Source organism: Vespa mandarinia, chromosome 17 (genome assembly GCF_050613455.1).
Source record: "Vespa mandarinia isolate Hongniang chromosome 17, ASM5061345v1, whole genome shotgun sequence".
Classification (NCBI taxonomy): Eukaryota; Metazoa; Arthropoda; class Insecta; order Hymenoptera; family Vespidae; genus Vespa; species Vespa mandarinia.
The window spans coordinates 1,395,001-1,409,482 of record NC_140826.1 but is presented as its reverse complement, the minus strand read 5'-3'; the positions used below and the strand labels follow the sequence as shown (position 1 = coordinate 1,409,482).

Genomic DNA, 14,482 nt, shown 5'->3' with positions numbered 1-14,482 from the left:
TGGTGAATTACTTAATATATCGAATAATGGAACCTCAGTTAAGTTGCCTGAAATTGATTTGATTGAAGTAGGAAATTTACCAGGTGACTTATTCAAACGTAAGTTTAATTATAGATAAGAATTATATTAATTAAAATAAACACGATATTTATATTAATTGAATCACTCTCTTTCTCTCTCTTTTTCTCTTTCTCTGATGATATATTTTTATTGATAATGATAGTACCTCGTACGTTGATCGCTAGATCGAATACGAAGTATATTCTAATAATTAAAAAAGATACAAATTAATGGGGACTGTCATAATTAATTAGAATAAAATGAAAAATCGATCATTAATCCCTTAACTAATTGTAATCTCTGATTAAAAATATTGTAAATCAATCAAATGATTTTTTCGTTAATTCGTGGATATATTTTTTTCTTTATTTTTATCTTTCTTTTTTTTTCTAAAGTTTCGGCAAACATCATAACAAGGTAAGAAAAGAACACGTTTATCTCGTTCAAATTCTACGATCTAATTTTCTGAGAAACACACAAACACACACACACACACACATATATATATATATATACATATTTTCGAGAGATCATAAATTTGTTATATCATTTCTGATATAAAAATAAAAACATTTCTAGACAAATATTCAACGTGAATCCTTGTAAGTACCGGTATATTTGATCGGAGCCCGGTTCAAACTCCGTTTATTGTGAAGTAAATTTGTTCTTTTCATGGAAAATGTGTTTCTACTGTTTCGTGATTTTACGAAAGGGGAATAACCGCATTCAATGATTCATAAGAAACTTTCGTTACGTTCGATTTTGATGAATCTTGATAGAATTGATAAAACAATAAAATTGTTTATATTTTCTCGTCGAAAATAATATCTGATAGACTTTAATTGTATCGGCAAACTTTTTGATTTTAAATAAACCTTCTCCTTGTTAAAATTTCATCCGAAAGATTGTTATGATCATATAGATTATTCTTTTCTTTTCGTTGATTCTTTTGCCGTTCTTACTTTCCGCTTTTTCTTTTTTCTTCCTCTTCCTCTTTTTTTTTTTTTCTTTTTCCATGTGAATAATTAATATAATAAATAAAAGAAGAAGAAAAAGAAGAAAAAGAAGAAGAAAACGGGAAAAAGAAAAGTTAAAAATTGTCTGTCTTTCTACGTTTTACTATCGTCCAGCAATACGATATTAATTTTTGATAACTAGATCGATAAACCATAATTAGCCGTGTTAATATGTTAGCAATAGTTTGTACACAAGCACAGCTTTCACGTTTGAGCTTTCGAAATATTAATTCGTAACCGTATTTACTATTAATTAATCCCATTCATTCTCGAACGAAATCTTCGAAACTATGCCATTGAGGGATATTTAATGTCTATATTTTTGATTAATCTTTCGCTCACATTTCTATCGAACTTTTTCTTTGCTTCGGGGAGGGGGGTGGGGGAAACAAAGGAGAAAAAAATACAAATCAAAAAAAAAAAAAAAAAAAAAGAAGAGGAACAATAACAGGATTTACAATGTTAATAAGTTACACGAAGATCCTTTTATATAAATATATATATATATATATATATATATATATATATATATGTATATTGAAAGTAATAAAAAAAAAAAAGAGAAAGAAAGGTGGTTCTAAAAAAAAATCTCCCATAGGAAATTACTTGGAAATGAACTAAAGGTTTTAGAGGTGTAAGAAGATGAAGAAGAAGATGAAGAAGATGAAGAAGAAGAAGAAGAAGAAGAAGAAGAAAAAAGAAATTTGTAAACTAGAATTTGTTTTAAGAACATCCCACGCACGTCGGTCACTTCGTCGATCTCATACGTAAATACGTATATACACGTATGATAATAATTTCACGATACGCCATGGAGGATTAATTTACACGAAATGAATTCGTTTTAGATGGACAGGCATAAACTTGCCATCGTATTTTCTCTTGGGGGGTTTTAGTTGGAATTCGATATTGTACAGAATTGTTTGTCATATCGTGCGTATTCTGACATTGTTATTATTCCTATTGTTGTTATTATTGTTATCATCATCGTCGTTATCTTCATCATCGTTATTGTTTTTGTTATTGTTGTTTTTATTATCACTATTGTTATTACTATTGACATTATTATTATTGTTGTTGTTGTTGTTGTTGTTATTGTTATATCGTTAACTTTTACTTCCGATCGTTAGAACGATATGTCCAACGTATCATGCATTAGTTTCTCTCATTCGTTCGTCGAGTAAATTATTAAATGAACAGGTAGGATTCCATTTCGACGTATTGATGTCGGTATTTGTAATTAATTCGTTAGAGTATAAGTGAAAGAGAGAAGATGGAGAGAGAAAAAGACAGAGATAGAGAAAGAGAGATAGGGAAAAAGAGATAGAGATAAAGGCAAAAATGGAGAAAGAAAGACAGACAGAGAAAGATATCTATGTTATTGCAAATGACAGTTTACGAATGATTTTGCGAGATAATTTTTAATAAATATGTTTCGGTGACATCGTAAGAAGCAATTAGTTGGAAGAACGATAACGGAATATAAATGACGCGAGCTGCACGGAAATGGTAAAACATCTAATCGGTATTCCTCAATTTTGTATTTAATGCGAATGTGTGTGTGTGTATATGTATATATATATATGTGTGTGTGTGTGTGTGTGTGTGTGCATGCATGCGTAGATGCGTCTATGTGTTTTGATACGTGATATTTCGAGTGGCATTTTAAAATTTTCGTTGAATATTCTACAAATGTTGATTATCGACCGACAAAACAGAGCTTCATTATCCAACGAAACGTGTAATTTACTATTAGTCGGTAGATGTAACGTCGTGACGTATACAACAAAAAAAAACTGAGGGGACGTGTAAACTTACAAGACCGTTAACTTTACAAGATTTATCCTACGGTTTGAAATTGAAGATCGAGTTTATATATGCCACGATATACTTTCTAGCTTATTGTCAAATCGAATTATAATTTTATTCAAGAAAGATAATATTTTTTTTTTAAATTATTATTATTATAATTAATATTAAATATTAAATTATTATTATTATTATTATTATTATTATTATTATTATTATTATTATTATTATTATTATTATTATTATTATAGTGCATTGTTATCTAAGAAAATTTATCAATTAGAAATCGTAATGTTTCACTTATCGTCGAAATAAAAATGAAATGTACGTCGTGTATATTGTTGTAATATTTTACTTTTCTTTTTTTTCTTCTTTGCAATCACAATATTGACGATTAATTAATATACCCGATACGATTGACAATCGATCCGTTCGTTCTATAAATTTGTAAAAGACTTTTTTCAATCGACATTATAAAAATTTATTTTTCATATAAATATAATTTATAAAATAATTCTAAATCAATATTATGCGATAAAGTGCATGCGCACGCGCGCGCGCGCGCGTGTATGTTCGGTATGTGTCTATTTTTTTTTTTTATCGAGATCAAAAAAGATTGAAACAAAAACAAAAAAGAGAGAAAAAAAACAAAAAAAAAAAAAAACAAAAAGAAGAACAAATAAAGAAAAAAAAAAAAAGACCAACATCGAGGAGTACTTCGAATCCTTGTCAATAAAAAAAAAATTAAAAATTGTGCTTATCTGTCTGATTAATACGTAACATATAATAATAATAATAATAATTAAAATAGTAATAATAATAATAATAATAATAATGATAACAACAATAATAATAATAACGTTAATCCTACAAACGTGATCACGTGCTTTACATTAACGAATAACTCCTGCAAATTACCGTGACAATACTTCTAACGAATAGTCCAATCGAACGAGTTCGTACTTGTGTATATTCTACTTATCGATATAGCGCTATTAAAATACGAAATCAATAGGACGCAATAAAATTCGTTTAGCATGCTAACCATGCTAGCAAGAGAAAGAGAGAGAAAGAGAGAGAGAGAGAGACAGAGCCAGAAATAGAGATAGAGATAGATAGATAGATAGATAGATAGAGAGAGAGAGAGAGAGAGAGAGAGAGAGAGAGAGAGAGAGAGAGAAGCAACGAGTTTTATGTGGGAAATACAATACCGAAAGCGGTCATTCATTATTCGTCGACCATTTTCACATACTACAAAACATCACGTTTCAACTATTGCACGATATAATGTTAACGATCCTTTATGGAAATGCGAAAAATGCTAATTAGTCGAACATTCCTGATTAGTCCTGACACTTCGTTTCGTTTCACGTTGGACAACGTTAATCGTCGTAACGTTTGATGATAAAAGGAGAAATGATAAGGGATCGACGGATGGAAGGAAGATATGAGAAACGAGATAGATTTAACTAAGAGAGATCACTGTGTGAAATATTATAGAATGTTCGCAAAAATTTATAGAAAAATTTTGATTGCGTTATTATCACGATAGTTTATATATCGTAAATTGTATTAGATTATTAGAGTGATTGAAGAGAATTCAAAAATTGTGAAATATTATTATTATTGTTGTTGTTATTGTTGTTGTTGTTGTTGTTGTTGTTGTTGTTGTTGTTGTTGTTGTTGTTGTTGTTGTTGTTGTTGTTGTTGTTGTTGTTGTTGTTATATATTTTTCAAAATTTTTATTATCCCTTTAACGAAGTTCTTCGTGTAAATAAATGGAAAGTGTAAAAAAATGGGAGAAAGTAGTACGTGTCGAGTACGTAGTCAGACTGATAAGAAGCTCCTTCATATAAACTTTCTTACTACTTTTCTTACTACTAAATCATTCTTGTAAATTGTTAATATATAAATATATGTATGTATATATGTATATATATCGTATAAATCCTTCACTGTTAATCCATCGATCTCTTCGACTTGAATAATTTGGTTACACCATTCTACGTCTCAATAACACAATCGACGAGATAAGAATCAAAATTTTAATTCGGCTTGAAGAAAAATCACATAGTGTATACATATATATATATATATATATATATATATATGTATGTGTGTGTGTGTGTGTGTATATACAAAAAACTTATTCTTCATTTCCACTCTTTCGCGTTCGTTTCGCGTATACAATCACAAATTATATATGTTTCTTTTTAATTTTCCAATCACTATAGAAGCACAGGTATCCTGTGTGTAATAACGAAAGAAAGTAAAAAAAAAAAAAAAAGAAAAAGAAAAAGAAGTAGAAAAAAAATGAAGAAAAAAGAAACGACCAAATAAAGAACACCCTCAACGTGAAGTTCTTTCACAAAATTTATAAAAATGAAGCCACCAAGGTAGCGGAGGAGGAGGGGTAGGAACGACGAAATAAAAAAAAAAAAAGAAAAAAAAAGAATAAATACAAAATAAAACAAAAAAGAAAAAAAAAAAAAAAAAGAACAAAAAAAACACAAACAAAAAACAAAAAATAAAAAAATAATAACGAAAGAGGAAAAAAACAAAAAGGAAAAAGAAAATAATTTAATCCGGCGAATCCAATAACAGTCGGAGATCGTTTCGAGTTCGGAAAGACGAGTGACACTTTCGTTGAAGTGCACACCTTCGATGTTAGCTCTGACGATGCAACGAAGACTCGTCGTCGTCGTCGTCGTCGTCGTCGTCGTCGTCGTCGTCGTCGTAGTCGTCGTCGTAGTCTTCGTTGTCCTCGTCCTCGTCGAAAGGGGTGGGCCGCCCTTTCTAGCGACGCTTTCCACCCTCTACGAACAGCGCCGCCGCTACCACTACCACCACCACCACCACCATTACCACCACCACCACCACCACCACCACCACATCACCACCACCACCACCATCACTACCACCACTACTCTTCAACCATCTAGCCAGCCAGCCAGCCAGCCAGCCATCCAGCCATCCAGCCAGCCAGCCAGCCAGCCAGCCAGCCAGCTTCCTCCTGGTGTCCGCACGTATACCAGAGAGCGACTGCTGAGTTTCGTGGCTCCTTCGGTTCACTCAGTAGCGCCGGGTGTTTCGACGCGGCAAGAGCTTATAATTTGCCCTAGTGTTGCCCTACCATCCTCCATTCCTCCATCGAATTTTTACACGCCGTTTGTATATCCTACCACTTTTCCCCCACCACACCAATTAAACTCATCTCCCACCCACTCACCTATCCACCCCATTCACTCAACCATTCACCCACTCACTCAACCACTCAAACCACTTACCATCTCGCTCTTCAACATTTAATTTCATCGTAACTATTTTTTTCCCGATAACTTATTAAAATATAATATTAAGTGATATTATATTAGATACATCTTGAGGATTAATTATATACACACATATATATATATATTTATGTATATATATATATATATATGTTTATTGTAAATAAAGAAGATATCGGATATATCGATATCGTTATTTTATTGGACTTCTAGATCGAATGGATCTCGCGGGATAAGGGAGCCGCCCAGCCGCGAAAACGCGCAAAACCCTTCCTACCTTTAGCAACCTAGACGACCAACCCCACTCTCTCTCTCTCTCTCTCTCTCTTTCTTTCTCTCTCTCTTCACTCTACTCCGCTTGCGACTCCTCGACGCGCATGAAAACATCGGCGCGGCGCGTGCAATCTTTGTAGTTGACTGGGTGACAGCGTGTGCTTTGGATCCTACGGATAGTTTTCTTCGGAGGATTATATTGTTGTACTTCTTCCATTTCTTCTTCTTCTTCTTCTTCCTCCTCCTCCTCCTCCTCCTCCTCTTCCTCCTCCTCTTCCTTTTCTTCTTCTTCTTCTTCTTCTTTTTCTTCTTCTTCTTCTTCTTCTTTTTCTTCTTCTTCATATTATTATTTTTTTTATTATTATTATTATTATTATTATTATTATTATTATTATTATTATTATTATTATTATTCATCATTGTCATCATTTTAATGATTTTTTTTTCTTTTTACTTTCATTTTCATTTTCCTCCAGTTCTGATTTTGATATAATCGAAGGAACGTGGAGTTATGCCAGTGACGAGAGTGCCAACTGTCTTTCATCCTGACGGTGGTGGTAGTGATGTGAATGATGAGATAAATCATTCGAAGCTATCGTCGGACCAGTGTTACAAATCTGTACTCAATTGTGATACTACTATTGCTTCTGCTATTACTACTACTGTTACTAATAATATCGGTACCAGTGCTGCTGCTATTACTACTACTACTACTACTACTACTACTACTACTACTTCTTGTTCTCGTGCTATTGGTTGTGCTCAATCAAGAAAACGTAACGATTACGCATTTGTAACTTTTCTTCGGGTCAACATGAGAGCCGCTATCATCGGTGTTATCGGTGTCCTCGTTGTCCAGTTCGCTGGTACACTTGGTATATCCAGCAAAGGTGAGTAGTAAGAAGGTTACAATGTTTTTTTCTTCTCTCTTTTTTTTCTTCTTTTTGTTTTTTATTAATTGTTTTTTTTTTTTTTTTTTTTTTTCAAGAAATTGTCATTCGTTTATTAATATCGTGGATGAGTATGCATCGAAAGTTTTTGAAGATGTGATATCGTTTCTCACGTCGACGAAGAACCCGTGAGAATTATGTGTCATTTCTCATTCATATCATCGAAAGTTCTCAAGTGATATCGTCGATGATTAAAAAAAAAAAAGATTCATTAATAAAATTAATCATCGATAATAAGTTATGCGTAAAGTGATTAACAATTTTTTTCAACGTTACGTGATTTATAATCACGAAGAAGTGATGATGAAGATGATAACGATACGATCGTGATTTCGTTTATAAAGATCATTTAAGAAAGGTTTTTCTCGTTTTCCTCTTTTTTTTTTTTCTTTTTTTTTTATTTAAATTACGATGATTATCTTCGAGGGTGCGAAACGACGGGATAGGGAATCTATAATGTTTCGCAATGACGTCAATGAAACATCCGTAATAGGACTTCTCATAGGGGGATGGGTGGGAGGGAGAGGAGGGGAAAATTATCGAATGGATAGAAAAGAGTGCGACGGATTATACGTCGTTAATAGTTTTGATTTGAAAAGTGATTTTTCAGTGATTCTTTTTTCTTTTTTTTTTTCTCGACTATTCGTAAATTCTTCTTAAACAAATGTAATTAATATTCCGATTACGACAACATTGTACGTGCAACGTGTTGATCGATTGGCAATTTCGTCGCCGTTGACACACGATTATTTATAAAGGAATAGAAACGAAACGATCGATCGCTAAGAAAATTATTCAACAATTTTTTTACGACACTTGTTACACGTGTGACGCAGTGACACGACTTTAAAAAAAAAAAAAAAAAAAAAAAAAGTTCTTCTTTTCGTGAACAAAATTTATCCAGCGAATTTTAACAGGTTCACTCAAAAACTATATAATCTCTGTTTCGATTTATATTTTCGATTCGAAAAAAACGTCGAACGATACGAAATCGTATAAATGTCTATAAGTGCGTACGAGGTTATAATCGTAACAAAAATAATTCCTCGAAGGAAGTTTATTTTATATTTTCAGCCTAATAAAAAAAGAAAAAAAAAGAAGAAAAAAAGAAAGAAAAAAAAAAAACTGGCTCGTTCCTCTCAGGCCTCTATCTGCCTGATATACTCTTTTAATGACACCAATGAAATATTATAATAAGATTTCTCGTGGGAAAATTAACAAGTGGATAGAAAATGTCTCACTTTACTTATCCTCAATCCCGTCCTCCTTCTATAGCCTCCTACTATCACTACCATCACACTAACATCATCCCACTTTTCCACTGTGCCAGTAGCATTTTGGACGAAGAAAAGTGAAGTTAAGAATAATGTGACGCCATTAAAATGGACGTGCCGAATGGGGGATCGTTAAAACTTAACGTGAGTTACAATAAGTTTTGTGGGAAAAACGATTAGAAATTTTCCGTGTGATTAATATTATGAAAATTATGAAATCATTTTTTGTATCATTAATCGAATCCTTCCTTTTCTTTTTTTTCTTTCTTTCTTTTTTCCTTTTTTTCTTTTTTTTTTTGTTTCGGGACGGAAATAGCGAACGGCGCTTTTTGTCTTTTTTTTTCTATTTTATTTTTTTTATCTTTTTTTTTTCCACGGTTTCCTTCCTTCATTCCTTTCCATAGGAAAAGAAATAAAAGACTTATGCATGATTCATCGTCATTCGAACAATATTAAAAGAGCAGTCGGTGATAACAGTAATGAGACATACGATTCTTTCTTTTCACACGAGAGCGTAGCTTTTAATAACGAATATCTACGATGAGAAACAAGAAAGGCAAAGATATCTTTCACGTTATCGTGATGAACGGAGTATCGATAGCTATCATAATTAGGCGAGTTCGCATATGACACGATCACGAACGTGTATCGTACGTCGAACTCGTTACTGTCTTTCAAGAACCGTTGATACGTGACGTATTTTTCCTGTTGAAATACATTTCTCTAAGGATAGAAAAAAGGAAAGAGAAAGGAAAGAAGAAAGAAAGAAAGAAAGAAAAAAAAAAAAAACAAAAAAAAATAAGGAAAGCAAAAGCACGATCTAAAATAACAAGAGAATATGATAACATTTATATTGAAAGATTATTACTATTATAAAAGAAAAAAAAAAAGGTAATCAGATTTTTATTTTCTCGCATCGTAAATAAATATTTTCATTAAATCCAATATTAAATCTAATCTTTATCTATAAAAGCTAAAATCATTCTTTAATTGTTCATTTAATATATTTATATGGAATAAATAATAATGGGATATCTAATCTTTGTTTCTATGTAATTTTCTTTCCTCTCTTTGTTTTTTTTTCTTTTTTTTTTAATAATACAACTTGTACTAATACAAGTACAATTAATCAATTGTTTACAAGTAATTTATACGGATACGAGTTTTATTAAAAAAAAATTATACCGTACTAGAATTATTATAATTCTATTGATATAAGTTACATTGAGTGTAATACAATTTATATGTAACAAGCCGTCAACCTACGAATATGAACAACATGCTAAACTAATCTATCTTAATATAATAATAATAATTAATTTTCTATAATAGAAAAAACGAAATTTCTAATAAAAAAAAAAAAAAAAGAGTAAAAAATCCCAAAATATTTATATGCGTATATATATATATATATATATATATATATATATATATTTCATGCAAATTTCAAGGTTATACATTATAGAAAGTTAACATAATCAATACCTATGTCTAAAAAAGCACAAACAAAAACCAAAAAAAAATCTTTATCATAAATATTTTTAAAAATATTTTAATATTTATCAACTCTCTCTCTCCTTCCCTCTCTCTCTCTCTCTCTCTCTCTCTCTCTCTCTCTCTCTCTCTCTCTCTCTCTCTCTCTCTCTAAATGTTATATTAAACTGATACGATTAAACATAATCGATAAACTGCAAAAATTTCTAACCAATTTATATATGCATATATATATATACATATAAAACAGAACTGACATATGAGAATACGAAGATGGTCTCTTCTTTGATGAATATTCCCCGACGTATTATTGTAATACTACTTCATTGATATTCAGCAAGCACAAGCATTATAATAAATGTCTCTCTCTCCTTCCCTCTCTCTCTCTCTCTCTCTCTCTCTCTCTCTCTCTCTCTCTCTCTCTCTCTCTCTCTCTCTCTCTCTCTCTTAGTAATTCAAGTCAGTTATCACGTATATGAAGATTACAAACTCGGACGAGAGTTGATGATCCGGTTGAGCTTTCTAATCTAATAGCTGCGAGTTACAAATCGGTTGTTGTCACATTAGTATTAGAACTTGAAATACGTTATCATCATTCATAAAATAGACATTTTGCTACGTCAATTTTTAACACGTTAAATATCAAATGTTCAATATTCTATTAATTTTTTAATACAAATTTAATAACAAGCAAATTTATTTTTTCACTATAAATATGTTTAATGTCATATATACTCTCCCCTTTTAATAAAATCCATATTTCATTTCTCTTTGTCCATTCTTCATTACCTGTCAATTGTTTTTCTACTAAGGTTAAAAATATTTTAATAATTATTATACTTAATATTAATATATTTGATTTTATATACTCGTTTTTACATTATTAATCCTTTGTCTAGTTTTATTATCCTTCATTACGTGTCTTTCACTCGTATGAAATATATATTTTATTCACTTTCTCTATCCCCTTCTATCTCTCTCTCTCTCTCTCTCTCTCTCTCTCTGCCTCTTCTCACTTTCTCTCTCATCCTCTTATTATTTAAATTTATATCGGAAAATTAATTCGTCATCGAAACATTGTTCTTCTCCTCCTGTGAATTACGAATCAGCTGTTATCACATTAGAATATAAAATACATTTTCGTCGATGATAATAAAGACATCCCCAGTTCTATCAATTTTATTTATAAATAAAATATTTATTCGCTCACTCGTTAAGTAATAATGAGTCGATATATTTTAATTCATAATTTGATCATATGAATATCATTCGTTTTGCTCTACTCATTTTTATTCTTCTTATTTATTTACTAATTTTTTATTCATGTCAAAAAAGAAAAAAATTATATAAATTATTGTACTTAAATATTTATAAATATAATTTAATTAATCTTGTATACTCGTTTTCACATTATTCTTCATTACTTGTCTTTTTCTCATATGAAATATAAATTTTATTCAGTTTCTCTCTCTATCTCTCTCTCTCTCTCACACACATACACACACACACATATATATATTCTTATTATTCAAATTTATGTCTTATTATCAGAATTAACTAGTCATCGGAACATTGTTCCTTCCTCTTGTGAATAACGAATCAACTGTTATCACATTGGAATATAAAATACGTTTCCGTCGATGATAATAAAGACATTCTGTTTTATCAATTTTATTTATAAATAAGACATTTATTCACTAACTCGATATATAAGTCGATATTCACTAACTCGATATATAAGTCGATATATTTTAATTCATAATGTTGATCATATATGTAAATATATTTAATCACATAAACTCGTTTCACTTTACTAATTTTCTTACTTTTCTTACATATCTATTTATTTTTCTACTCGTGCGAAAAAAAAAATTATATATATATATATATATATATATATATATATATATATATGAATTATTTTACTTAATATAAATATAGTTTAATTAATCTTGTATATATGTTTTCACATTACTCTTCATTACGTCAACGAAACATTGTACATTTTTTCATGTAAATTACGAATCAGCTTTTGTCATATATTATTTATCTATTTTTCTTACTCATGTCTTTGAAAAAAAAAAAAAATATATATATATATATATATAATAATGTTTATATAAATATGTTTAATTAATTTATTAACATACAAGTACATTTAATTAATTCATAAACGTACAATATATTTAATTTAATATATTTATTTTTACATTGTCACTCCTTTGTTTCTCTTTATTATACTCCGTTATTTATATTTCGCTCGTATGAAATATAAATTTTCTTTACTCCTTTCTCTCTCTCTCTCTCTCTCTCTTCTCTATTAATGTTTTAGATTATATCGGAAAGCATATTCGTTATCGAAACACTGTTCTTCTTGTAATAGTCGTCGTCCTCGTCCTCGTCGTCCCTATCGTCGTCGTCGTCGTCGTCGTCGTCATCGTCGTCATCGTCGTCGTCGTCGTCGTCGTCGTCGTGGTTGTACCCGAACAACAAGGCGACGTTAAATTAATTGAAAGTCTGTAACACTGAACGTTGCGAGTTATACGGCTTCTCTTTCTCTTCCATCCTCTCTCTCTCTCTCTCTCTCTCTCTCTCTCTCTCTCTCTCTCTTTTTCTTCGATGAAAGCTCTGGACGTCATTTCGATCTGCTTTTAATTAAACAACCGAGGCTCTTTCGTGCCTTGCTCACTTCCGTGTATGTACAAGAAAGAGAGACAGAGAAAAAGAGAGAGAGAGAGAAAGAGAGAGAGAGAAAGAGAGAGAGAGAAAAAGAGAGAGAGAGAGAGAGAAATAAAGGATAAAGTCGGTGGTTCGTTCGAAGGCGATGGCGGAACGCTTAACGCGATTAAAAAACGTTGGTGCGGCGATCAAAGGGCGGTGGTCCCGTGCGAGTTTTCCGAGCTCGCAAGTTCACATACATAGTCCAAGGGGAGAAACGATGGTGAGAGTAAGCAAGAACGAAAACTACGAATGAACGAACGAGAGATAGATAGAGAAATAAAGATAGAGAGATAGAGAGAGAGAGAGAGAGAGAGAAAGAGAGAGAGAGAAAGAGAGAGAGAGACTGAGAGAAAGAGGAAGAGAAAAAGAGAGAGAGAGACTGAGAGAAAGAGGAAGAGAAAAAGAGAGAGAGAGATAGAGATATATAGACAGAAAGAGAGAGACAGAGAGAGAGAGAGAGAGAGAGAGATAGAGAGAGATAGAGATAGAGAGAGAGATATAGAAGCTTTGAAACGTGCATGAACGGATATCGAGATTCGAGAATGCGTCATCGTGCGAGCTACGGATTTTCTCGATTTCTCAAAAGACATAACGCTACGTTGAATTTCTTTTCCTCCAACGAAACAAAAGGTAAAACAATAGGAAAAGGAGGAGGAAAAAAAAAAGAGAGAATAAAAAAGAGGAAAGGAAAAAAGAAAAAAAAAAGAAAAGAAAAAACCAAGACGAGAATCAGTCCACGGTAATATTTTCAATGTTACATATGTAACGTAGTACATACATGGAAGTGTGATTATTACGGAACGAAAAAAAAAAGAAAAGAAAAAAGAAAGAAAGAAAAAAAAAACAAGAATGAAAGAAAGAAAAATTCTCTATCCATGTCACGTGACGGATTCAATAGTAATCAGAAAGTAATATGAAATCATCTTTGTATTATTATGAATCACTCGATGAATTAATATTTATTTTTATTCTATTAGATATATTTATTGTGTGCGTCTGTCTAGGTGATAATTGAAAAGAACATTTTTAAGAATTAAGAGGTTCGAAACGTAATCCTTTCTGGATTTTTGAAAAATCTCTATAAGAAATTATATCCCGTAAGGAAAAATATTCCTATAGGAACCTATAGGAGAGAACATTAATCGCATAATGGGGATATATTTTTATAGGTTTAACAATCTTAAAATTATATTTACAATAGTTATAATAATAATTACAATAATAATAAATAATAATAATAATAATAATAATAATAATAATAATAATAATAATAATAATAATAATGATAATGATAATGATAATGATAATGATAATGATAATGATAATAATAATGATAGTAATGACGATGATGATGATGATGATGATGATGATAATAATAATGACAATAATAATTGCAATGGTATTAATTATAACAATATTTATAATAATAGAAAAAGATAAGTGACATGGAATGAAACGTAACAATCAGTATTGGATTTTGTTTTCATTTTTCTTTTTCTAAAATTTTTTCTTTTTTTTTTATTTCTTTCCTTTTCCTTTCTTTTTCTTTTCTTTTCTATTCTTATTTGTATATTTTTCTTTTTTTCTTTTTTTTT

At 30.7% G+C, this 14,482-nt stretch overlaps 1 protein-coding gene across 2 annotated transcripts in view; it reads left to right on the top strand.

The window, feature by feature from the left end:
* The window catches only part of LOC118449858 (uncharacterized), a 280,468-nt gene continuing 265,986 nt past the window's right edge, over positions 1–14,482 (top strand). The window contains exons 1-3 of one of the 2 annotated variants that reach the window (XM_085662142.1): positions 1–98; positions 456–477; positions 6,925–7,338. In XM_085662142.1, coding sequence (XP_085518268.1) covers positions 6,960–7,338 — 379 coding nt within the window. In that variant the 5' untranslated portion in view covers positions 1–98; positions 456–477; positions 6,925–6,959. Of the gene's footprint in view, positions 99–455; positions 478–6,548; positions 6,650–6,924; positions 7,339–14,482 lie in introns of those variants that run through there. The other variant, XM_085662143.1, reaches the window with a different exon arrangement.